Raw genomic sequence first — 27,007 nt, 5'->3', positions numbered from 1 at the left:
TCGCGTGTGGTAAATGAACCTATTTGCATTTTCCCCTCCCAGTATTTAGGATTTCTGGCGGGTACGCCCCATATTGATTATTCATCAGGGCAAAAGTACTAAATGAACAGCGTGTGCTATTTTGCTCATTTCAGAGACGCAGTCGTCTTTGCACGCTGTTAGTAGATCAGCTGGCACTTTGGTTTGCGGGTGCTGTCAAGTTTGCACACGTTTTTACACACGCAAACCTTTAGTAAATCATGCCCCTAGTGCGGAAAATATGTTGATACAAAGAAAGCATTGTATCCCACATGGGGTTCACATACTTTTTTCCTGCCACTGAAAACTCTTATTTTGTACCAGTATCCCATAAGCATGGTTGATCTCCTCCGTAACCACGGCAACCATCTCCTTAGCTATTATTGAGATTCAACACCCGCTGCAGGATTTTCACAGTAAAGGTGCTGCAGCTTCCTTTTATAGGTCGGTGCAGAAACCCGAGCAGGAGGATTCTGGGAAACAAAATGTCTGTTGGAGGGAAAGTAGAGCGGCATTTATGATCCCTCGGAGAGTCCTGAGAGCGCCATCTGTCACGTTATTCATCTCTAAGACTTTATAGACGCACACAAACGTCTATTAATGAACCTGCAGGTGTTTGGAGGATTTAGTGTCCCGGTTCTCTCGTTCTGCTCTCTGAGTCGCTTCCTGGAGGGGAGCTGTGAACCGGTGCCCGGGCACAGAGTCCGAGGTGCAGCCAGGCATCTCCCTCGGCGCCGGCTTCGCCGAGTTTTCACCAGGTGGACGACTCGTCGTGAAAGTGAGGACGGGCAGCGAACGGCTGGATCTGGCGCTCGCTGCCCTGTCGAGGCATTTCATCCGAGTAGGAAGTTCTTACCCTCATGTTGACCCTCATGTTGACCCTCGTATCGCCCCCTCGTTGGCCCTCATGTTGACCCTCGTATACAGGACTGTCTCAGAAAATTAGAATATTGTGATAAAGTTCTTTATTTTCTGTAATGCAATTAAAAAAACTAAAATGTCATACATTCTGGATTCATTACAAATCAACTGAAATATTGCAAGCCTTTTATTATTTGAATATTGCTGATTATGGTTTACAGTTTAAGATTAAGATTCCCAGAATATTCTAATTTTTTGAGATAGGATATTTGAGTTTTCTTAAGCTGTAAACCATGATCAGCAATATTAAAATAATAAAAGGCTTGCAATATTTCAGTTGATTTGTAATGAATCCAGAATGTATGACACTTTTGTTTTTGTAATTGCATTACAGAAAATCACAATATTCAAATTTTCTGAGACAGTCCTGTAGACCCTTGTATCGCCCCTCGTGTTGACCCTCATGTTGACCCTCGTGTTGACCCTCGTGTTGATATATTGGGGTTAAAAGAGAGTAGAGAGACTCACGACATCGGCTCTGCAGCGTCATGTCTGTCCACGTGCCGTTGGGCAAGCACTTCCTGACCTTGGGCCCCACGATGACCCGGTTTCCTCTGCAGATGTACTCGATCTCGTAGTCCACCGGCAGGATCTGGACGCTGCGGATCTGTGGGGGAGACGGGGGACGGTGAGACACCGGGGAGACGCCGCTCTGCCATTCAGCCCGTCGGCTCTACACTGATGTCCTGTCTGTCTCACATCTGGAACATCTGGAACTAATGACGTTGATCACAAGCAGCTGAGTCACATGACACATGAGGAGGAAAACCAGCATCTCAGAATCAGAATCAACTTTATTAGCAGAGTTAGAACATGTCAGACAGGGAACTTGACTCCGGTTAACACCGCTGGCACCATTTTTTTCTACAGACGCCATCTCAGAGATTAAATCTACAAGAAATCGTATCAAAAGATTCAGAGAATCTGGAGAAACCTCTGTACGCCGGGGACGTGACTGAGCGTCAGGACTGGATCCTCCAGCAGCACTACTCAAGGGCACAAAGGTAGTCAGAGTTTTTTTGGGTTTTCTTGTGTTAGTTTGGTTGTTTTGTTTTTCCCAGTGTCGTCATCCCAACATGTGATCACTGAATTCCATCAGCATCAGCTGCTGATACCAGTATCGAGATGGACCGGTCTCATCTCTACATGGAAACCATACGTTGTTGTGCCACAAAGGGGGCGCTGGTTCAGTTATTAAAGAGTTATTAATAATTGTCCTACGAAAATTAATAAAGAAGATGACTTATCAAAATGAATCAATCAAAACGGGGCACCACCTGACTTTATCAGGAAAATAACTGAACAGCAAAATCAGTCTCAAAGTAGCTGTTATTCATACATGCCAGCATGTTGCCAGGGTGGGCGTTACAGAACAACAGTGAAGGAAGGAGTCCGAGCACAGACCTTTGCAACCAGCAGCTGTGAAAAATATGTATAAAATAAACACAAACAACTTCTCTCATTCAAGTTAATCAGAATTTATTTACACAATTGTTAAAAGATAATAAAACAACACGAGATAAATTCTGATGGCTAAACTGTGTGTGTGTGTGTGTGTGTGTGTGTGTGTGTGTGTGTGTGTGTGTGTGTCACGATGGATGTTCATACACGTGAAAAGAAAGATGGATAGCTGATAAAGTCAGGTGGTTAGTAGGAGAGGATGAGAGGCATAGAGAAGAAAGTAGAACCCAAGTCCAGCTCACAACGTAAATCTAAACTAGTTAAATGTGTTAAATGTGTTAACTATGTTTCTCTGCCCAGACACAAAACAGCCTCTTACGTGGATCTATGTAATTGAAGAAAAAGGTGGTTTGGTCTGGGCGGTCAGCATTCCTTGGTGAACAGCTGGATGGTTATGCTCCTCAGGAGACCCTGGTGAAGAGTGGCTCTGTCTCTCCTGCTCTCCTCGTCTTCATGTAGATGAGGGATGCATTATGGGTACAGCAGCTGGGCCTCCTTCAGTTCCTGGTCGGTCCGAAGGCGTTCACGTCAGGGCCTGCAAGGGTCCCTCGTTCGGCTCATCTGGGGCTTGGAACTTTTGCGGGTCACTCGTTGCAGCGCTGCAGACTGTGCTTGCCAAGGCAACCAGACACTTCTTCAGGCAGGATAAGAGAAGGTCGGCCCATAGCTAGTAGCTCTTCATGCCAAAATAGGAACGCTGTGGCCTTCTTAATAGCTCAAAGAGAACTCCATGGGACCATGGACAGGGCTGAGGGAAAAGAGATCTTGGGAGCAAGAGAGGAGGAAAGAGAGAGGAAGAGAGCGAGAAAGGAGGGAAATTGCTCTTTATAGCTGGGCCTGTCCTGCAATAAATTGACATCGGCCCCTCCTCCGTTTTGGGGTCCATGCCCAATGAGGGTGCTATTCTGTATCACCGAAGGGCCGTAAATGCAAATCCCGCTGGGGCTTTGAGTCATTATGGAAGTTCCTTTGTTTCGAACCATGCGGTCGGCTTTAAGAAATCCAGGCTGGACTCAGAGTTAGGCCTCAGAACTGACATCAAGTCTTTTCATGTTCAACACAGGACAGTGGCCCAACACCATGTGTGGACGTGAACCTAATTCAGAACTGGTCTGAGGAACAAAACTGAAGTTTTAAATCCAAAACTGAAGTTTTAAATCCTCTTGGAAACCGTTGTCATCAAGTCCTTGGGACTAAAGAGGTCCGGTTCGCTTTCAGCTCAGTTCAGCAGGTGCATCAGGGCCTCTAGTTTGTCAGAGAAGACCTTGGAAGACGATGCTACGTATATCTGTATATATATATATATATATATATATATATATATATATATATATATATATATATATATATATGTATATCGATCCACTATTAAACCGGGTCTTCATCGTAGCAGAGTCCAGGTGCTGAACCAAACAGCCTGAGGTCCAGAACTAAACATCTGGTGCCGTCAGACTGTTGAGCAGCTCCGGTCCTGCACGAGACAAGAGGAGGACAACGTTCCTTCCCAGAGCCTCCAGCGACCGGACTCTGGGCCGGTTCTCGGACCTGAACGGGCCGCTGCGTCTGCACGTCTGCACATCCCTCCGACATCCCTCTGGAGAAATGTCTCAGCTGCTTTAGAGGCACATTCATATAAAAGTAATTCCTCTGATTTACAAACAAGGAGAAGAGTTAAGGTTTAATCTGGCTGATTTAGTCCCAACTGTCCTTGAAGATCCGGATCAGCTTCTGTTCGTTACATCACAATAGTTTAGTTTTCCATTGTTAAGGATCCGATCTGAGCAGGACGAGATGTTCTGCAGCTCTCATGAATCTGTCTTGTTCAGAATAAAAACGTATCAAAGGTTTAAAGGCTATAAAGTGAACGAAGCCTCGGCGACGTCAACTGTGGGTTAAGTTTGGGTTCTGGGTGACGTCGTCCCGCCAGAGGTGGACTTCCTCTGTCGCTTCAGATGTCGATGTCGAAAATCAGTTCTCCACCTGGATCCTCCTCCACCGCCGAGCCGGGGTTCACCTGGATCCTCCTCCACCTGGACTCTTCCAGCTCCAAGCTGGGCTTTGCCTGGATCCTCCTCCACCTGGATCCTCCTCCACCGCCGAGCCGGGGTTCACCTGGATCCTCCTCCACCTGGACTCTTCCAGCTCCAAGCTGGGCTTTGCCTGGATCCTCCTCCACCTGGATCCTCCTCCACCGCCGAGCCGGGCTTCACCTGGATCCTCCTCCACCTGGACTCTTCCAGCTCCAAGCTGGGCTTTGCCTGGATCCTCCTCCGCCTGGATCCTCCTCCGCCTGGATCCTCCTCCGCCTGGATCCTCCTCCACCTGGATCCTCCTCCACCTGGACTCTTCCAGCTCCAAGCTGGGCTTTGCCTGGATCCTCCTCCGCCTGGATCCTCCTCCGCCTGGATCCTCCTCCGCCTGGATCCTCCTCCGCCTGGATCCTCCTCCACCTGGATCCTCCTCCGCCTGGATCCTCCTCCGCCTGGATCCTCCTCCACCTGGATCCTCCTCCACCTGGATCCTCTTCCAGGTCCACCAGGGACCGGTGTGTCCCCGGTGCACAGAGACTCCTCCAGATTCTCTGAATTTAGTTACGTCTTCAGGGTTTACGGCCGAGAAACGTTATTCTGAAATCGTTTTCATGATGTTTACATGTGACATCGTTACTTCTGAGATGCTCCTTTTTTACCCATCATGCCTCTGGCCTGCTGACAGCTAACCCTACCGGTTGCCAGATGTTCCTCCAGCCTTTCTCGTGCATCTTTTCTTTCTTCCGTTTCTACGGTTACGTAACTTTCATGTGTTCTGTTTTCTACCGTAGAATAAAATAAAAGCTTTAACGGAGACGTGAACTTTATCACGTCCTCAGCTTTTCCTGGATCATGTCCCTCAGGGGAGGCGCCGCTTTCATCGCACTTATTCTCCCGTTTGTTATTTTTATTCTAAACCATCCCTCCTCCTCCAGATAGCTGCATCTCTGTACCTGCTCCTGCGTCAGGCCTCGGTAGCGGATCCCCCCGTCCCTCGGAGGCCGGATGATGGCGCAGCCTGGAAGAGACCGGAGGGAGAAAACAACGTGAGGACGGAGGGAAAGCGCCGGCGGCGGATCGTCCGGACGCACCATCAGTCATCACAGATTACCTCCTGCTGATGAATTATGTATCGGCACGACGAGGACGGGAAGAGCGGAGAGGACGACCAGGAACAGGAGCCGGGCCATTCTGGATCTGAGAGAGAGGGAAGACGGAGGGGTTAGAAAAGATGGAGGGATTTAGAATAGATGGAGGGATTAAAAATAGATGGAGGGGTTTAGAATAGATGGAGGGGTTTAGAATAGATGGAGGGATTAGAATAGATGGAGGAGGGTTTAAAATAGATGGAGGGAGTTAAAATAGAGGCAGGGGTTTAGAATAGATAAAAAGGGGTTTAAAATAGATGGAGGGTTTAGAATAGATGGAGGGGGTTAGAAATAGATGGAGGGGGGTTAAAATAGACGGAGGGGGGTTAAAATAGACGGAGGATTTAAAATAAGCAAGCATGACAGAAAAAGTGAGACAAAGAAAACAGTTACTGAGAAAAACCTTCAGAGGATAAATCCTCTTCTCAATGTTCTTATCTCATCATCGCTTCACTGCATCTACTTTTCCCCAAAAAAACTAAACCAACTCTCTTTTCATCATGCATGAATACGCCTTATGATGAGTCCACTTCCCTTCCCTTCCCGTCCCCTCCCTCCCTCCCTACTTCTCTCTCTATCCCCCCCTTCCCTCTTTCTATCTCTCTAACTGACACGATGGCCAGCATTTCCATGCTCAGAACTATTTCACGTCATGTTGGAGCAGAACAACGTCTGGGACGACTCTGGAACACCAAAAATACCCACATGATGAGCGATGCATTACTGATGAATGTTCTCCAATCATTCCTAACGAGGATCTGTGACATAGATGAAGATAGGGACATCCCATAGTCATAAATCACTAATCTGTGATAGACCTTTTTCTGCCCGACTGGTGCGTGACTAATCTGCCATCAGTTGGAAAAGTAACAGCAATGTTTTACTAAATGCTTTGTGATCTTTGCGACTACCTGGAGAAAACTTCTCCAGGTGATCAGGTTCCCGGTCTCCTCCTCCCCCTAAAAGGTGCATCGTGTTCTGACAGAAAAAGCTTTGGATCCTAGTTTCTCTTTTCAAGTAGTTTTGGGGAGGAAAGCTAATTCTATCAGTGTGTCACAGCAAACTAACACAGGAAGGCGTTCCCCAGGGCTCAATATTGGTGCCCCCTTCTCTTTGTATTACACAGTTATGTACAAAAACAAGGTACAGTACACTGATTTTCTCTTTGTGACAAAATGACTTTCTCGAGTCATTTATGCCAACCAGTCGACTTCGCAAAAACTTTAGAAAGATTTTTAAAAGACTGACGTATGACACTGAGTTTTAGGTAACAGCCTTGAGATCGGGAATGTCATGAGTTCAGAACTTACGCAACTTCTGCTACATTCCTTTGTGAATCAGAAGGACAACTGTCCTCATTAGCTCCCGCTCTGATCGATGATCAGATGTCCTTCTCAGATCGTGTTGTAGCTGTTACATCTCTGAACTCTCTCACAAAACGTCTTATATTTGACTTACAGTTTTTCTCGATTGCTTTGACACATTTTGCACATCATGGGTCAACTTTATCTAATGCTCACACCTTCTTTGCACAGCAAGAGTCCTCTCTGGCGAATCGGTTAACTATTTCTCATGGCTTTCACGCAATTTTCTTTGACTTTTAATACACTTTTCAAAACAGTTAACACACTTCTCACAAAGAGACACAAAACATAACTGATTTACCATGGCAACACATTGAAGACACTTTGTAGCAGCCAATTGGAACTGCTCTCTCAATTCTAAAAAATTATCAGCACCTGTGTGAACTCTCTTTGCAAAACAAAGCAAGTAGTCCTCAACCTATCAAAGAGGTCAATAGCTTAAAGTTGACACCAAGCATGGATCGAGGAGGACGTGGACGAGGACATGTAGCCTGATCGTCAGGCCCGTGTCAACAATGCGTAATTTTCCTGTATTTTTATTTTTTTCATATTTACAGGGTTTCATTTCATTGTGTTTCATTTACAGTACTTTCTTTGAGAATTGACCTTTGTTGTACTGCATATTGAACTGTGTCATTTTGATTGCTTACAGTATGTGCATGTGACAAGTACTGCAATAATTATTTTTCTGTCAGAATCTTGCCATTTTGTACACAGTAGAACAAATGTAAATCAATGGTGTTGACAGGTACTGTTCAGCAATACAAAAACAGATCTACAATATTTTACTGTATGCACATTTTCTGATTTTACTGTAAATACTCTGTGACAGTATATTTTTAAGTTATACAACTAAGTTAGAGTGCTCAATACAAAACCCAAATTGTAATATGTTGTCAGTTGTAAAATAGTCAAAACTATGAGGGTGTTGAACAAAAGTGGATTGCTGTAGTTTCAATTTTGTTATCCATTGTTAAATAAATGAGAAAACATACATGTTCAATTGAGAAAAAATTGTTTTGTGTGAGCTGTTTTGAAAAAGTAAACTGTGAATGGAAAAATGGGCCAAAACGATCGAGAAAAACTGTAATATGCCACCAAACCTGGTACTGAACTCTGTTTTTGGTCAATTTCTGACTGGACCTCTTATTTGTGAATAAAAACCAAACAAATCATAGTCCTTTTTATTTTCTATATGTTTTTTGTGCCGTTATCTGCACGAATGGACCACTGGGACGGGTTCTGAGCTGGACGGGTTCTGTGGTCGGACAGGGTTCGGCCTGAATACGGCTACCCAGAAGACACCAAGTGGACTGGTCCACCGGTCAAGTGCCATCTCCTCAGATCATTTCAAGATTGAGTAACCGAACCTCGAGCCAAAGACTCTCAAAATAAGAGCTGAAATGAGGAGCCGCAGGGCTAGGCTAAACCTAGCCGCCTGGGGTCAACCAGGCCTACACGGCTTCTCCTTGACTGTGCAGTCCCTGCGGAGCACCACTAGTTCCTCATTTCAGCTCCAGCATTACTCTTTTCGGATGTTTCAGTAGCAACATTGAAACAAGGATGTTTGGATTGATCTGATTGGCAGCATAAGTTAGCATTACCTACATCATGGTACATGGTCTAGGGTTTCCGGTAGCTTTTGATTTTCTTGTGTTTTTCTTGTTTCTTCTGGTTTGGTTCTGTTTTTATGATTTACTCCCTGTTTTATTCTGAAAATCTGTGCCTCGGTTTGTTTGATCCAGTCTCTCCTGATCTGTGTCTCATCATCCCTGTGAGTGAGTGTATATATGGTCTTGTTATTTCCTTTGTGCACCCCCCCTGTGGGTTCTGTGTTACACCCGAGTTCTCCTGCTGATGTTTTGTTCTCTTTACCTTTGGGATTTCCTGTCTGCCACAGCCTTTTTTTCTTTTTAAATCATTAAACCCTTCTTTGTTTACATTTCCTGCCTCGACAGCTCCTGTGTTTGTGTCCCAGGTATGTAGCGCTGTCACTAACGATTATTTTAATAATCGATTCATCGGTCGATTGTTTTTTCCGATTGAGGTACCTGACAAAAAAATTTAAAACAAATTATTCCTGCCTTTTCTTCTGAAATAGAACAGTTCGCTGCTCGAATGTTATGAAATAACAAAAAATATATATAATTATATAAATAAATATATAATTTTTTGTCAAAAAGCTTTAGTAAAGAAAATAAATGTAACCAAAATACTTACAAATGTATGTTATATACCCGTAAAATATGTGCAGTAGGCTCCTTTTTTTACGAATCGCAAAAAAAAAAGAGGCATTTTTGTTATTGAAAGGCTGTAAGCTGTCAGAAACATAAATAAATGATAAAGAAATGCAGATTTGTTTCAACATTAACATTCATGTGTTGCTATAAATGTAGAGAACAAATAAACATGACCTAAACATGAGATACTTGTTGATGCACTCACTCCCTCTCTTCAGGGACTTTGGATATATATATATATATATATATATATATATATGTATAAAGTAAATACAGTACAGACCAAAAGTGTATATATATATATATATATTTAAAAATAAATACTCAATTTGAGTAGCAGTTCCTCCCGCCTCCCTCCCATACAGTGCAGCGACTTTGTCAGCAAATTAAAACTTCACTATTAATCATTGAATTATTAGCATCATTCTCTGCAAATTAAATGTGTTTATAAATCACATTTAAACAAACTAATTGAACTGTAATAAAAAGTAACACACGGTGGTGAATGAACAGATTGAACAAATTTCTTTACAGGCACCTCAGGTTTGTTTTGTTGTCTGTGTTGTTGTTGTATGTTGTTTTCCCGTGGTTTGTATACCATTTAATTAAACTGCCCCCTTGTGGCTTGGTGTATTAGTAACACCAAAAGTATATTAACGTGTCTTTCAACAAAAAAGAAAAGAAACCAAAAACACCCACGTTGGCTCCAGCACCCGCGTGTTCTCTCACTGCCATTAACTAGATAACAAACTACCAACATCAGCATCAGACCAGCGGAGACTCTGACGTCACGTTTCCTCACTTTTAACCGAACAACCGCAGGATGTTGTTCGACTCACTTCATCCGCATCGGTGGCTCAAGTTTCAGATGCTGCATCATCCCCGTGGTGCTGTCGCCATGTCAGATCACTTTACCAAAGCTTGCATGTATAAAACGCATCTCTCAGATTTGTGAAGTCCTTCTGAGGACTTTGGTCGAACTGTTTTCATTGATCACTCTGAGAATTTATTTAATTTCCTTTAGAAATACCACCTCCACCCTCCGTTCAACTCGCTCTGCAGGTTGAGTTTGTTTTTTAAACTTTATTTCAGTCAGGCAACACTGAAAAAGCTCTGCAGATGAAGGTTTTTTGTTTGTTTTTCACACAACTTTAACTGCAGATGAAAGTAAACGGCCCCGCAACATTGCCAGTGGCGCATAAATCGCGCAACACCACGAATCTATAATGAAATTCGTTGCCAACACTTTAATTATTCGATTTTTATCGATTTGATCGATTCGTTGCAGCAGCCCTACATGCACGTCTCCCGTCATGCGTGGTTGGGTGATGCCACAGACATGGCACCATGCAGAAGGACAGAAGAGGAGCCTCCGTCCCAACCTTAGTCCTTCAGAGCACCTCTTACACCTGGAACACACCTGGAACACACCTGCTCAGGTCCCTGAGAAAGTTCTGGTAACTTTCTCAATAACTGCATGAACGCATCACTTTTGGTACGGCAGGACTAAAAAAACAACGATGCTGCATCATCCACTTGAGTCACTGAACATCATTAATGAAGAAAAAGATCAGTAACAAACCATGAAAGAAAATGTATTTATAGCTTTTAACAAATGACCGGGAGCTTGAAGTAATTAAAGGAACAGAGATCAGTGAAGTAACGAGCAGCAGCTTCAGATGTGTTCAGAGACGTGTGGCGGTCACCAAGTCCTCAAAAACAGGCCTTTCTGAGCAGATATGAATATATGACTCATCACTTGGTGTTTCATGTGACTGTAGGGTTGCCAACCGTCCCTTGTAAAAACAGAATCATCCCGTATTTATAAACTAAAATACACGTCCCGTATTTCTGTGACAGGCAAAAAATAGTCATAAAATGCCAATGGAAAATGGCATTGAGCTGTTGAGTTAATAATAAGTTATGTTTTTCTGTTTTACTACAACTGTAGCCTGCAGTCATGGCCTTTGAGGCACAAATATGTTTATAAGTTTTCTACAGACTTTCTGTTTGTACTTTTGTTATTGCACTAAAAATGTGCACTATTGCAGAATGGATGTTCTGCTTTCTTTCTATTGTTTTATTTTAAGTTATACAATTTTAAGTTAAGCAGGACAGGTTTCTGTTTAAGAAAGATACTTATTTTATTCAGTTCATTTTGTTATTTTGTATTAAAGTGAATTGCTGGATAATAATTTGTTTTGCATGTGTTCATGGCATTCAAAAATATACATCTAATTCAATTCAGATTCGAGTCAAATAGTTAAAAAATCGTTTCACTCACAAAAAAAGAGGCAAAAAGAGGCCGGCCCTGCTGATGAGGTGTCCCTTATTTATTTTTCAGGGAGTTGGCAACCTTATGTGACTGGCTCTTTCAGGGGAGGAGGCAGTTCACTCAGGATCAAACATCCCTGAACTAATTGTAACCTGTGTCTTGTAGTCCCCTTTAGTAGGGAATATATACTCTTGACCTTGGCGTTTAATATCTAATCTACAAAAATATCATCATCTTCAAAAATATAAAACACCAACAGCTAACCACAGGTTCACTCAGTTTTAAATCCTCACAGGTTCAGGAAGGGAGATTGGAAGTAGCAATTCAAGAACTCCAGCCCACATAAAACACACTCAACCACTTCTTTAAAACAAAATGTGATAAGACACAAATTTATTGAAACACACTATTCTAATTGTCTCTTCTTATTCATTTCCAACAGCTTATCACGTCTTTTTTTTTTAGTCTCTGGTTACCTTGGGCCCAAGAACAAAACATACCTGAGATCTCAGTGAAAAAAAGTATCAAAATAAAATATTAAACTCCTTAGATTCTTCTGATTTTGTCCTTACTGTCCCTGGGAACAGTGCAGCATACAAACCCACGTCCTGACAGGATGAAGGCACCCTCAAGCAGCGGGATGATTTCTGGATCACAGGAGGGACAGCTCCACTATACCGGTGAAGTCTTCCCTCGGAAAAAAACAGCCTACACAAGTGTGCAGGAAAAAATTACCATAAAGTCAAAAATAAACTATTTTTAAACCTACATCTGTACAGAATTACATATAAACATCCCAATTTAACATACAATAAGGCGTTTCACATTTAAAATATATAAACCTTCACCTTTAACCTTCCACCTGCGTGAACAAAGACTTAGCAGGTCTTAGCTTAGCTTCTAGGCCGTGGTTTGGCCGACAGCATGAATCAGCAAAACCTATGTCCTCATATCCTCTCCGTGTTACAGGTCATATCCTGACTGTTTTTTCTTCATAACACATCATGTTGCAAAATAACACACAACTTAATCATCTGTGACACCAACTTGACTCTAACCAACTATTTTTTAGGTGGCTAACTCACCAGGATATCTTGATGGAAACACCAATTAGGGTTCCGCATGGAGTTCACTTCCACAGTTAATTGACTGCTTAGCACTTCCTCTCTGACGGAAAAAATGTCAGTGTACAGTGTATCAGTTTATAATCTGTTTATAATCATTACTTCCAACTATTAAACTATATTTTCACAACTACAGACCTGTCCGTGCTGCTTGCGCAGCTTGCAGCTTGCAGCGAGACGAGTTTTTGTGTCTGTTTTTGACCGCATTTGGCAGGCAGCTAACGTCTTTGCATGAGGTGCGTTCAAGGACAGTGGGAATTTCTAGCATCACATCGTACACAACACTTGTGCTTGCGTGTGTGGTGTTTAAGGACCCTACGAAACTGGATTAAAATAAATACAAAAATAAAATAATAAAATAACCCCGGTTACATAATCATCTGCTAATGATTCATTAGAGCGGCCAAATTACTTATCTGAACTCATCTTTCAGGTAAATGTGTGTTTACCTGAACTACTTGTTCCCAGTGGCGTCTTTGCATTAGGGGCCGGTGGGGCACGGCCCCACCAGAGTGCGCTGCTGCGCAGGGGAAGATTATGTGTCATTAAACATAAGTTCATAATAAATTTGTCTCCGATGAAATGTCCGCAGTTTTCATTTGATGCAACTTAATTTCATCTGTTGACACTTTTTGTAGTGTAACTGTGTGTAAATAGTTCGCCCTGCCTGATCCAGCCCCTCTGTTTCCGCTCGGTGGGGCACAGCGGAGATGTCCCCTCTGCCTGTAATGTTGTGGACTGGTGAACTGCTGCGCGCGCCTGCGCGTGTACAGCGCACACATTCGCTTCGACAGTGGGGCCGCGAGCTCAGGGCCCCAGAGCGCCTCTCATTGGCTGCTCTGAACCATGCTCTGAACTGAAGCAGACATGTTGAATCGGCGTCGGCCGGCGGTCAAACAGCTCACTCTGTGATTGGCTGTTCCCAGAATTTCCCAGAATGCTTTTCGCCGTCATTTGCGGACTGAATAAAAAAAAAAAACTATTTCTAGCGAGAAATAAATATTTTACTTCCCTAATATTCACTCAGTGAATGTACATCATCACTCGCTTGTCTTTTTCAAACCGCACCAGAATAAAGGCTGGTTTATGGTTCTGCGTTACACCAACGCAGAGCCTACGGCGTAGGTCGCGGCGACGCGCACCGTACGCCGGCTACGTACTTTGATTGATAGGTGACGTTTCATTCTTTCAAAATGAATGAAGTTGACTATTTGGTGCGTGTGCGATTTAGCACTTTATCAATTGAGCAGAAGTTGGAAATAAAACGTTTGGGACCACATCGACCGGATGATTTAACCATTTGTCAAGCCGGAAAAGAAAAAACGAGGACATTTAATAAGGAATGGTTCAAAAGGAAACTCTGGTTAACCGGGAGCGTCAACGGTGAGTCTAACAGATTTTTATAGTGGAACTGACCATGTACTTATATTCTTTGAATTATAGTGGACATTGTGTAATGCGCAACTGGTGATACATGTGTGGGTGTGGGTGTGGGGGGGGACACAACCTCACGTGGGCTCCCCGACGCTGATGGAGCTGTTTACCTGTCTGTGGTGCTGAAATGGCTGTTTGGCTGTGGTAAACTCTGTGTGGTGACTTTGTATATTAATTGCTGTGTATTGTATGTGCGCCGTACACGCCATGCTCGTGCACGGTCGTGCTTGCAGCTTGTGCATTGTGTTTTTATTGTTGTCACGTTGCTGTTTCGATCTTGAGTATTTGGTATGAGCTGTTGAACACTGCCCATTTGGTAGCGCTATTGATATGATAATATATGTCGTTAGATTGGCACTGTTTGTGTGATGATGGCATTATTCAGCTGCAATTTTGTGGTCAAAGGTGCTGTGATCCCTTCTCTCACTTGATACTGATTGCATAAGATTTTCCAGCATGGCCCCACCAAAATTTACAGACAAAGTTCCTTCTGTCCCGTTTTTTCTAACCCAGGCTCTCTGTGACATCACAGAGGGCAGTATTCCCCGGGTAGAGCTTGTGCTCCAGGTACAGCGTTTCAGAAGTCAGTGCTTCCTGTCCAGCGAATAAGCAGAATTTCTTGCTTATTCTTCCCAGATGTCTCCAAACAAGTGTGTTTGTGTTTGTGAGGAGGAAGATGGCCAGAAATAGCTCAGTGGATGCAGTTTTCTTCTCAGGGCCTGGATGTTTTTACTGGGGGACCTTTCAGAGATGACTCTATGTTTGATGCAGGCCCTCGCTCCATAGATCTGCTTACTCCTGATCGCACTCCGCGGTGCAGCGATGGCAACGCGTTCATGGTGAAAACAAGGATTTTCGTCCAGTCACCTTCCAGTTTATGGAATAAACTCTTAGAGGAAAACTGGGACAAAGATGCTGATAGTGAAGATATCCATCTGACAGGTAAAGTCAACACATACTCAGCCGAACACATGACACGGTTAAACAGCTGTTTTTCTACAGAACTAGCCTGTGATCTGTTTGGTTGTCCGGTATGAGCTGGGGGCGTGGTCTTTTGATTGGTGGATGGCATGGTCAGCTGGTAGCTGTCATCACATTGCTACTTAGTGATTAGCAGAGTATCGACAGCGTAGTCGTTGATTTTACCAACAGACCCCCGTGACTGGCTGTGGGTCGGTCCGGAAGGGTCCAAGGATGAAGTTTAGCTAAGCGGAGGCCGCTTGTTGCTAACTGAGCGTCGCCGAAGCGCATTTCTGAAGTCGCGGTCCAGTTACAAATGTGTTTCAACCAGAGACTCTGTCAGAAGAACGGTTCCACCTGCAGGAGCTTTGAACCTGAAACTGGGACTATTACCGCTTTTACACCAAACCGGTTCCAGGGCTGGTTCTGGTTCTGGTTCTGGTTCTGGTTCTGGTTCTGGTTCTGGGCCAATGCTGAGTTTGGAACCAGACTTTCTGTTTCCACTGACAAAGAACTGGCTCCAGTTCCAAGGTAGCAGCAACTCTTTGCTGGTCTAGAGGAAAGAACCGCACGTAACCGTAAGTGGAGGGGGCGGAGTAATTAAGACTAACAGCAATAGCAACACTGGGAGACGGAGACATTTTCAAATAAGAATTAATCTGGATGCAGCAAAGCATCATGGGTCTGAGGAGGAGACGACCTGTCTTTTAGAGATGTGTCCACGGAGGAGCTACGAGGACCAAGTCCTATTAGAGCAGATACCTTATTGTTGCTGAAACTTTCACGCAAAACGCAGCAACGTAACTAACATGGCTCCCATTAGCAACCGAGCTGTGGAAAAACAAACCGGTTCTCAGCTGGTTCCAAGTTGAACGAATTGTGAACCAGAACCAGCCCTGGAACCGGTTTGGTGGAAAAGGGGTACATGTGTTCTGTCAACTATCTGATTCTGAGGTGTCGAAATCATTTACAATAAATACTGATATGTTAATCTTCTAGAAAGGGTGTGTCTGAGACACACATGACCTGTCTATCCTCATGAGCCTTTAGCTCCGCCGATGTGTTCAGCCAATCAGAAAACACTTCTACCTCCACTGTAGCTGTGTTGCAGTTGTGCCAGCAAGTCATCTGGCGGCACGTGTAGCTTCTACTCTCTTATGTTCTGGCACATGTTGGTATCGGAGCAGCTTCATGTCTGCCAGCTCTTTATCTTCTCATTATTTTCTACTTTTCTTCCATTGACACCATTTAGGGTCGTCTAGGGTATTTGATTGTCTTGTCTGATGCAGAAGTCGACAGCTGGATGATGTAAGAGGCGTTTTTTTATTCGTATGTTTCAGAAATACAGCTTTGTGATTCCTACAACCTTCCTGCCTGGACGACGTATTTAAACTCTGATAACCACCCGAACGCCTGAGAAGGTTTTAAATAGTGGTGTTGCAACATGTTCGTCCTTATTTGCACCCAAATTATATCCCACAATGCATCATGAACACCAGCGAACAGCCGATGGTCACTGGTCAAACATCTGCAGGTGTTCGTTTGCAGCTGTCTAACTTTCAAATGACTGTCGAGGCAAATTCATGAGGTGCAGATTGAAAATGCAGCTCGGTGAAAAGTCAATGTGCTTTTTATTTTATATGAGAAGATATTAAAATAGTTTATAAGAGCATGTTGGAGCATGGTGCCTCGGTTTCCTGGTCTTGCCGGTTCGCTCTCTACAACATGAGGAAAATCCGACCCTACCCGACAGAACATACCACACAGCTCCTGGTTCAGGCTCTGGTCATGTCACGTATTGACTACTATAATTGTAGTTGGTCGGCCTTCCTGCTGCTCAGTTAAACCTCTACAGATGATCCAGAATGCAGCAGCACGTCTGGTCTTCAACCAACCCAGGAGAGCTCATGTCACTCCGCTGCTAATCTCTCCGCACCGGCTTCCAGTTGCAGCATCAAGTTCAAAGCTCTGCTTCTGGCTAGCAAACAATTATGCAAATGGCTCCTCAATACCTTCACTCCTTCATCCAGAGCTACTCTCCCTCTACCTTCACTCCTTCATCCAGAGATACACTCCCTCTCCACAGCTCCGCTCAGCCAGTGAAAGACGCCTGGTTCTTCCACCTCAATGTGGCGTGAAATCAGTAACTAGACTCTTCATTGTTCCCCGACGGTGGAACAACCTAACAAACTCTGATCTGCAGGTCTGGATCCACTTTTAAGGGCAACGTAAAGACCCAGCTCTTTAAGGAGCACTTCGGCATCTAGTAAGATGCATGCACTTACGACAATATTGTGTCTTCTTAGACGTAGCTTTCTAATTTAAAAAAAAAAAAAACATATATTCTAGCACTGGCGTGACAGCACATGTGTCCAACTGGACTCTCAGCAATCTGACCAACACTTATCCAGCTGTACCTCCTAGTTGATTTTGTGCTTGTGTTGTTCTCTCAGATGTAAGTCGCTTTGGATAAAAGTGTCTGCTAAATAATAATAATAATAATAATACCTTTATTTATAAAGCTCTTTTCAAAAACAAGTTAAAAAGTGCTTTACATGCAATTAAAAACAAGAAACAAACAGTTAGTATAATATTAAGATGAGACACAATTGAGAGATAATAAAAACAGACAAATAAAACAGTCAGTTAAAGGAGCTTGAGGCTCCTTTTAAGAAATGAGACTCTCTAGCACCACCCTTCACCACGACGGCCGTTGGGGGTACTGCAGCCAACAGTGAAGCCGGCACGGGAGAACGGGGAGAACGTGCATGCAGCGTCATGTGACGTCACATCCGCAGCCCAGCGCGGGAAAATCGGGACCGAATTGCAGCACATTTTGCAAATAAAAAAAACAGCCTCAAGCTCCTTTAAACGCAAGTCTAAAATAGTGAGTTTTTAAAACTGACTTAAAAGAAGACAATGTGTTAGCTACTCTGATCTCCTCCAGCAGGTCATTCCATAAGCGAGGGGCTAAAACAGAAAAGGCCCGGTCACCCTTGGTCTTTAAGTTAGACCAAGGAATGGCCGGGAATGACCCACCAGAGGACCTCAGGGTGCGTTCAGGCTCGTATGAGGTCAGGAGGTCAGCTATGTAATCAGGAGCTAGCCTCATACGAGCCATGACAGTAGTAGTAGTAGTAGTAGTAATAGTAGTAGTAGTAGTAGTAGATATAGAGTAGTGATACACACTGATGGTGATCAAATGTTTGGTGTCTGGAAGTTCAGTCAGCCGATCAGCTCTCACGTACGAGTCCCTGCAGGGACCGGTAGACCGTTGGACTAGAAGCTCGGAGCTGGTTTCAGAAACAGCCCAAGTCCTCAGTAGAAATAATTATAGGCTCTTAGAGGGATAATGGGAGCCAAGGGCTCCGCTGGAGGAAGCAGACATAAAAATTTGATATCTGAACATAATACGGTCATTTTGAATAAAGAATGTCGATTTTTTTAACAGGTTCGGTTAAACGATACTTAGAAACCACAAATAAATAACCACCATAAAAGCAGTTCCTTCCTTCCAGAGTCAGCAGTGCTGATATTCGGCGTGTCGGCAGACTTTTGAAGCCCAATAAAAGCCTTCACTTTTCCACTCTGGAGGTCGACTGTCAGTTGGTCTGCAGCTGCGAGGCCCGGAGCAGGAGACTGCGGAGGTCTGATGCCTCGGCTCTCGCCCTGCTCTCTCTCTGCCGTTTCACTCGGGGCGATTTATCAGACCTGGCAGCTCTCACAAGAACACAAAAACTGTTTGCACAACTTTTGTTTTTTGATCATGCGAGCAGCCATTCTCTGCAGGTTTGTGTGTAATATCTGTTTTCTGTAATACTCAACTTTATTTATAAAGCACTTTAAAACAACTGCAGCAGAAACAAGGTGCTGTACACAAATAAATAAAACAACACAGGAACATAAGACAATTTACAAGAAATGAATACTAAAATAATTGTTTATTGTTTTTAAAGTGAGGAGACTTGTCTAATGTTTAACCCTTGTACTGTCTTCGGGTCAAAATGACCTAATTCTCCTATCCTTCTTTCCTCCTGCTCTCTCCTTCCTTCTCCCTTCCTCTTTTCTCCCTTCCTCTTTTCTCCCTTCCTTCCTTCCTTCTTTCCTTGTTTTCTCCCTTCCTTCCTTCCTTCCTTCCTTCCTTCCTTCCTTCCTTCCTTCCTTCCTTCCTTCCTTCCTTCCTTCCTTCCTTCCTTCCTTCCTTCCTTCCTTCCTTCCTTCCTTCCTTCCTTCCTTCCTTCTTGTTTCCCTTCCTTCCTTCTTTCCTCCTGCTCTCTCCTTCCTTCTTCCCTTCCTTTTTTCTCCCTTCCTTCCTTCTTTTCTTGTTTTATCCCTCACTTCCTTCCTTCCTTCCTTCCTTCCTTCCTTCCTTCCTTCCTTCCTTCCTTCCTTCCTTCCTTCCTTCCTTCCTTCCTTCCTTCTTGTTTCCCTTCCTTCCTTCTTTCCTCCTGCTCTCTCCTTCCTTCTTCCCTTCCTTTTTTCTCCCTTCCTTCCTTCTTTTCTTGTTTTATCCCTCACTTCCTTCCTTCCTTCCTTCCTTCCTTCCTTCCTTCCTTCCTTCCTTCCTTCCTTCCTTCCTTCCTTCCTTCCTTCCTTCCTTCCTTCCTTCCTTCCTTCCTTCCTTCCTTCCTTCCTTCCTTCCTTCCTTCCTTCCTTCCTTTCTTCCTCCTTCCTTGACTCGAAGACAGCACAAGGGTTAAAGGAGGCTTGTTCCATAATTTTGGAGCGGCAACAGAAGCTGGTAATAAAGTTATATCCAAACTGATTCTTGTCAGTTAAAACAACCAAAATAATCTTGTTTTAAGAAGAGACAATTAGATTAACTCGGTTCCATCTCATGGGTACAAAAGCTCCATGAACACAAAGCAAGTGTGTGATGTTTTATTGGAGTGCTCCGGGATTTTGGAATTCTGGGGGAAGGTTATAAGAAGTGACTTAGTGAGAATACAACTGCCAATGGACCCCTTTGTACATCTTTTGAATGACGAATCCAAACTATCTCTGTGGCAGGGTGGGTGCCACGGGGGCCCGACCGAAGGACGGAGAGACACAGAGTTTCGTGCAGACCCTTCTTTAGTTTAGCAAACTCACACCCACATGTGCACAAGCATCACACACAGCTTCTCAGACCCCTTTGCTGCTGTCCAGCTCCGCCTTATAAGGCAGGCAGGTGGAGAGAATCAGCCACTCAGGCGGATGGGACACAGGTGCATGTCCCATCAACTTCTCCACCCTGCCACAATCTCTAACAGGAAAATCACGCAAAATTTGGCTGGCAGGATTGATGGCAGCCAAAAAGATCATAGTCCAACGTTGGAAGCCTCCTTATGACATCTCCATAACTCATTGGAGATTCTTGAATATTGCATATTTGGAACTGTCGTCAGCAAAGATTAACGACGCTCAACAAGACACAATTTCATTGAGTGCGTTTACATGGGAAGTTTAATTCCTCTTTAATTCAGAATTAAAATTAAATCTGATTTAAAATTAATAAAAATTACCATGTAAACACCTAATTCCGAATGAAAATGGCTATTCCGAATTAAACTTAATTCCGAAGTAAGTAGCTGGTTTATTCCGATTTTAAATCCAAATAGAATAATTCCGCCATCATGTTTACACTCATTCCATTTAAATTAATTCCTGTCTTTCTTTCTGCGCCGCTCGTTCCCTCGCCCGTCTGTCGCCGTGCCGCTTATATTCCACGCTGGGCTTGTTTTACGAAACAAAGTTTCAAGATGGTGGTCAAGAGCAGAGATGATTTATTTAATAAATAGCTTGGAGGACCTGGAAATAATTAAAAGAACAGATGGCAGCATAAAAATTGTGAGCTTTTCAAAGTTGTAGTGGCTAAATTTGTTTTTTTCCGGTAGACGTAACTTCCGGTCCGCCCCCCCTATCCAATCAGAACCTTCCCAACCCCCAGACCGTAAGCGGAATTGGATAAAGCCGTTCAAACGTGTTTTCAATATAAACCTTAATTCGGAATTAATATTTCCATATAATCTCAAAGGAATATAGTTTAATTCGGAATAATTAATTCTGAATTAAAAAACATAATTTAACTGTGGCCATTATGGACAAACCTGATATAAGACCTGAATTATACTCTGACTGGATAAAGACACAGTTAGTGTGTACTTGTGATTGGCCTGGTGGTGGGGTGGGGGGTGGCTGTTTTTGTGGGTTTTATATGTTGGTATGTGTTGTTTTGTATCTAAGAAAATTCAATAAAAATTGAATGAGAAAAAACAAAGCAAGTATGTGATGATAACTGATAAAAAAGTTGTGCTGTGAGTCGCAGCGCCTCAAGTGATGTCAGGCTTGAGCAGTGAATTCACACCACAGAGCTGCTCATATCCCAATCAGCACCAAACGTTCACAACATAAACCTGTTTGTAGAATCCAACACAAAACAAGCAAATCTGCGGTTGAAGAGAAAGTGTGTGTGTGTGTGTGTGTGTGTGTGTGTGTGTGTGTGTGTGTGTGTGTGTGTGTGTGTGTGTGTGTGTGTGTGGGGTCGGTAACGACACACCACAGTGAAGAAGACAGATGGCAGCGAGGCTCGCCTGTGGAAGGCAGACAAACTCTTCATTAGCATTATCCAGTGTATTTTTAGAGTTCCCTGACGAGGTAGACGCCACCAGAGATTGCGTATTTCTGCGTGTGTGTGTGTGTGTGTTGGCAGCTTACAGTGTAGGCTTTTGTTCTGGGTGTGTGTTTGGTGGTGGTGGGGGGATTCGGGAAAGAAAGGGGGGCATCCCAGCAGGAGTCATTAACAATGGCACACTGAGCCGGATGAGAGCCAGCGTTATGGGCTCAGAGCAGCGTTTAGTCCATCAGCGGTGCTGAACCAGGGACACGGTGGGCCTGGCGGTTCGGGGGTCTCCTGCAAGATTTAGATTTGTTTTTCTCGTTATTTTACCACGGCGTATTAGCAATTACCCCTTAGTACAAAAATCATGAGGGGGAAAGTAAAATCCCAGTTTCCAATTTTCTTACTTTAGAAACTTAAATCTAAATTTCTGATTTAATGAACTTACTAACTCATAGGATAAAACTAAGAAATTCCAACTTTATAAATGGTAACATCTGTGAGATAAAACCACAAAAGAAATTGTTGCCTTATGTACTTGAAAAAGGAAAAAAACTATTTTCTAAACTTGCAAAGTTACAAGAGAAAGCTTAGAATATCTGCTTTTTATATCGTTTTTGACTGTTAAGGCGAGTAGAGAGGAGAGGACGCTGGTGTGTTTGTTCGCCGCTTCTCAGTCTCTGAGTTTTTAAATTTTATTGATACTGACCTTTCCCTGACAGGGCTTTTAGTGTTGCTGCCCCACGTCTTTGGAATGCCATCCCTAACAACCTAAGGGCACCACAAACTACGGACAATTTTACAAGAGGACTAAAAACCTTTATTTTTAGCAAAGCATTTTATCACTAAACAATCCTGCTGTTTTTTTACTAGTTGCTGTTTTTAATTGTTTTATTCTCTTTTTACCTATGTCTTGACTTTTTATCCTTTTATCTCGATTTTATTTCTGCTTCCTTTTTAATTATCTTTGAGATTTGCAGTAATGTAAAGTGCATTATAAATAAAATGTATTATTATTATTACTTGTTTTAATCTTGTAAGCACTCTGAGATTCCCTGAATGAAGAGTGCTCTATAAATAAAATCTATTATAATTATCTGAAACTATAAACTTGCTGATTCTAAATGTCTCATATGTGTGTGTGTCTGTATGTGACCCTGTGATGGGCAGGTGACCAATCAACGGTGTTCCCCTGTATTTCACCACCAAGAGCTGGTAAAGGCTCCAGCTGATCCCTGAGACCCTGAATAGGAATAAAGGCTGAATTATGGTTCTGCGTTAAATCAAAGCAGAGCCTACGCGGCTACGCGGGAGTCTCTCCATAGTCTACGCCGTAGCCTGACGTGCACCTCCCAAACAATGTAACTACGCGTCGAGGTGACGCGGACCCAACGCAGGCCGAGAGGGCTGTGATTGGTTTGCTTGGTAGCAACGCATTTCCGGTTACGGTTCGTGAAGCAGTAGTGAACCTTCAGCGCTCTTTTCTTCGTGTGTGTGTGATTCTTTTTGTTTTGTTTTTTTTGCACAATAGTTGTCCTTATCTCTTATCAACTAGAGACGACGATAAACCATCCAGGAAAAGAACGCAACCCCCTAGCGCTCTGGGGGGGTATTGCACCGCGGCGAAATGGAGTGACGGAGAAGTCCGAAGGGTTCACGACGGCGTCACGGCGTCGGCGTCACGGCGACGGCGTCACGGCGACGGCGTCACGGCGACGGCGTCACGGCAACGGCGTCACGGCAACGGCGTAGGCTCTGCGTTGGTTTAACGCAGAACCATAAATCAGGCTTAAGTATGGATAGGAGTTTACATGTTCTGCTGCAAGAAGGAACGCTACCGCAGGTCCTTCATCCCGACAGCCATCAGACTCTACAACAACCAACTCTAGTCATTCAAGTGCAATAACCTGTTTTTCTGAAAGTGCAATAACCTTCTCCCTCTAAATACATCACTGGTATTTTTATTTTTGTCTCTTTGCACATTATTCATTTTTCGGGTTTAGTATTTCTTTTGTACATTGCTAATTTTTTTATTTTTTATATTGCTTTTTTTTAATGATTTAGCTATTTATTTTTTTTTTTTTAGGATATACCTTTTTATACCTTTTCATACTTTCGTGTATATTTTGTATATTTTGTGAAAATTGTTGAGCGTGTGTATGTTTGCTGCTGCACAAGTGAATTTCTCATCTGTATCAATAAAGTTTATTCTATTCTATTCTATTCTATTCTATTCTATTCTATTCTCTCTGTGGGCTTCTCCTGGAACTCCAGTGACCCCCAACAGTCCAGAAACATGTATGTCAGGTTAACTGGACTGGGGACCTGTCCAGGGTTTACCCACGTCTTCCCCTGTCACCTGCTCTGCACCTTTAAACCGGCTTTACGCTGAACAGACGGCGGGGAGGCGACATGACAGACCGGCCCAAGCTGGAAACACAGCAACGACTTCAGCACCACGGACAGAGAAGTAGTCCATGGGCCAGACCAGATATCAGTACCACTCAAGGTGACAAAACTTGCATATAATTTTTTGAAAAGATCCATGTCTGCAGATGATATTTTGGTATGATAACCCTTCCTGAGTGCAGCTGTATCATAGTTATCAGCTCAGGAAGTTACCCACCCCCTTCAGAAAATTAAATTTTAGATGCTGCTACATATCCTGGTTTAGACTCATGTACAGGATATCTGTCAATGTTTCACAATATTGTCATTGGTATCATTTTAAAGGGGACCTTTTAAGCATTCATTTAAGCTAAGATGTGAATCTTTCTGACAAACATAGAGGTCACTGCAGCTCTTTAAACTATAAACAACACACATTTTTACACAATTTTCGCCTAAATGATGTATATTTTAGCCCTGTGTCATCAAGAACCACAGAGACGCAAAATACAAAAACTGGAATACTGGACCATAAGGATTCAGGAAATGTATCACATCTTAGCTTGAATGAATGCTTCAAAGGTCCCCTTTAAAATGATACCAATGACAATATTGTGAAACATTGACAGATATCCTGTACATGAGTCTAAACCAGGATATGCAGCAGCATCTAAAATATAATTTTCTGAAGGGGGTGGGTAACTTCATGAGCTGATAACTATGATACAGCTGCCACTCAGGAAGGGTTATCATACCAAAATACCATCTACATATCATCTTTTGTCACCTTGGTGGTACTGACAGGTGAAAGTTTGGGCTCTGGCCCCTGAACTAAAGGCCCGGGAGAGCCTCGTTGACAGTACAGTCATAGCAAACACAGCACCGTTTCAGCACCACGGACAGCTCCCACCTCCAGTTCCAAAGACACGCAGCGGCTCCGCGTTAACTACCGAGACATGGGGGCCAGTAGGGGCCAGTGTGGACCAGTGGGGACCAGTGTGGGCCAGTGGGGGAACAGTAGGGACCAGTAGGGACCAGTGGGGACCAGTGGGGGAACAGTAGGGACCAGTGGGGACCAGTGGGGACCAGTGGGGACCAGTGGGGACCAGTGGGGACCAGTGTGGGCCAGTGAGGGGGCCAGTGGGGACCAGTGGGGGCCAGTAGCAACCAGTGGGGACCAGTGGGGACCAGTGGGGACCAGTGAGGGGCCAGTGTGGGCCAGTAGGGGCCAGTAGGGGCCAGTGGGGGCCAGTAGGGACCAGTGTGGGCCAGTGGGGGCCAGTAGGGACCAGTGGGGACCAGTAGGGGCCAGTGGGGACCAGTGTGGGGCCAGTGGGGGGCCAGTGTGGGCCAGTAGGGACCAGTGGGGGGCCAGTAGGGGCCAGTGCGGACCAGTGGGGGGGCAGTAGGGGCCAGTGCGGACCAGTGGGGACCAGTAGGGGCCAGTAGGGACCAGTGGGGAGCCAGTGGGAACCAGTGGGGGCTAGTGGGGACCAGTAGGGACCAGGGGGGACCAGTGGGGGCCAGTAGGTACCAGTGTGGACCAGTGGGGACCAGTGGGTACCAGTGTGGGCTAGTGCAGGGGCCAGTAGGGGCCAGTGGGGACCAGTGGGGGAACAGTAGGGACCAGTGGGGACCAATGTGGGCCAGTGGGGACCAGTAGGGACCAGTAGGGGGCCAGTGTGGGCCAGTGGGGACCAGTGTGGACCAGTGTGGGCCAGTGGGGACCAATGTGGGCTAGTGCGGGGGCCAGTAGGGGCCAGTGGGGACCAGTGGGGACCAGTGGGGGTTCAGTTTGGGCCAGTGTGGGGGCCAGTGGGGACCAGTAGGGGCCAGTAGGGGCCCAGTGCGGGCCAGTGGGGACCAGTAGGGGCTAGTGTGGGCCAGTAGGGGAACAGTAGGGACCAGTAGGGGCCAGTAGGGTCCAGTGGGGACCAGTAGGGGCCAGTGTGGGCCAGTGGGGACCAGTAGGGGCCAGTGGGGACCAGTGGGGAACAGTGGGGAACAGTAGGGACCAGTAGGGACCAGTAGGGGCCATTAGGGACCAGTAAGGGCCAGTAGGGGCCGCCAGCTGGGTGCTGCCGGTAGTTCCTAGCCGGCTGTCGGAGGGCCTGCTGCGGGAGGCCGAGCATCATCACCGCCTCTACAGCCCCATAATATGAACACGCATCTTAAACCCCCGCCGCCTCTTCCGAGAGCAAACAGGGAAATGACAGCTAAACAAGATGGTTTCTGGGAAGAAAAAGCTCCAAACAAACGAGGCCCGGTTGTGGACATGGCTGTGCATTGGAGATGAGGAGGAGGTGACATCTGTCCGGATCCGTTTTTCTGCACGAATGTGGTGTAAAACCTCGACACGGAGCTGCCCTGCAGCAAAGCCGGAGCGGGTGTTACTTACTCTGACTTGGACGTGCTCGGTGGGGATGGGAGGAAATCCTCCGGGTGGGAGCCGCCGAGGAGAGCCGCAGTCCGCCCGATTATTTGGTAGAAATCTGCATCTTTGCAGCGATTATGGCTGTTTTTTTTTTGTTGTTTTTTTTAAATATGGCTATACGGTAAGTGTGCAAGCTGCTCCGTGCATCAACAGGACGTTAGAAAAGCAGGCGTGTATCTTGGTCGGATTATGTTCCATGTATTGCAGTTACGCGTGCATGCAAAGATAAGAAATGATTAAAAAAGATGATTTATAAAAGAGAAAAAAGAAAAGAAAAGAAAAGACACGCTCCATACACAAGCACATAAACGACGAGATTCACCACACTCCCCTCCTTTTTTCTCTCTCCCCCTCTACAATCTGGAGATAATTCACGACGTCATGATGGAGACGCGCCGTGCGTAACAGCCGCTTCTCACGCAGCCGCCTCCTCCCGGGGGGGGGGAGGTCTGCAGCCACAACACAGGGGCGGCAATTGGGTATGGCAAGGTATGGCAGTACTCGAATTGAGGGGGGATGAGGGGGGATGGCATCCCCCCTGAAATAAAAACAGTAAAAATCATCCCCCCTGTAAAACTGCCATCCCCCCTTTCCATCCCTTATGTCATTTCA

General features: G+C 44.7%; 1 protein-coding gene across 2 annotated transcripts in view; it reads right to left on the bottom strand.

Annotated features, from left to right (window-relative positions):
* gabbr1a (gamma-aminobutyric acid (GABA) B receptor, 1a) overlaps window positions 1–26,730 on the bottom strand; it is a 163,155-nt gene extending 136,425 nt beyond the window's left edge. The window contains exons 1-4 of one of the 2 annotated variants that reach the window (XM_061718519.1): window positions 26,360–26,730; window positions 5,542–5,627; window positions 5,384–5,448; window positions 1,408–1,546 (exon numbers count right to left, since the gene is read on the bottom strand). In XM_061718519.1, coding sequence (XP_061574503.1) covers window positions 1,408–1,546; window positions 5,384–5,448; window positions 5,542–5,620 — 283 coding nt within the window. In that variant the 5' untranslated portion in view covers window positions 5,621–5,627; window positions 26,360–26,730. Of the gene's footprint in view, window positions 1–1,407; window positions 1,547–5,383; window positions 5,449–5,541; window positions 5,628–11,957; window positions 12,222–26,359 lie in introns of those variants that run through there. The other variant, XM_061718520.1, reaches the window with a different exon arrangement.
* Between the last annotated feature and the right edge of the window lie 277 nt (window positions 26,731–27,007).

This window comes from Cololabis saira, chromosome 3, assembly GCF_033807715.1.
Source record: "Cololabis saira isolate AMF1-May2022 chromosome 3, fColSai1.1, whole genome shotgun sequence".
Lineage (NCBI taxonomy): Eukaryota > Metazoa > Chordata > Actinopteri > Beloniformes > Belonidae > Cololabis > Cololabis saira.
The sequence above is the reverse complement of the archived record's forward strand: the minus strand, read 5'-3'. Positions and strand labels throughout refer to the sequence as shown.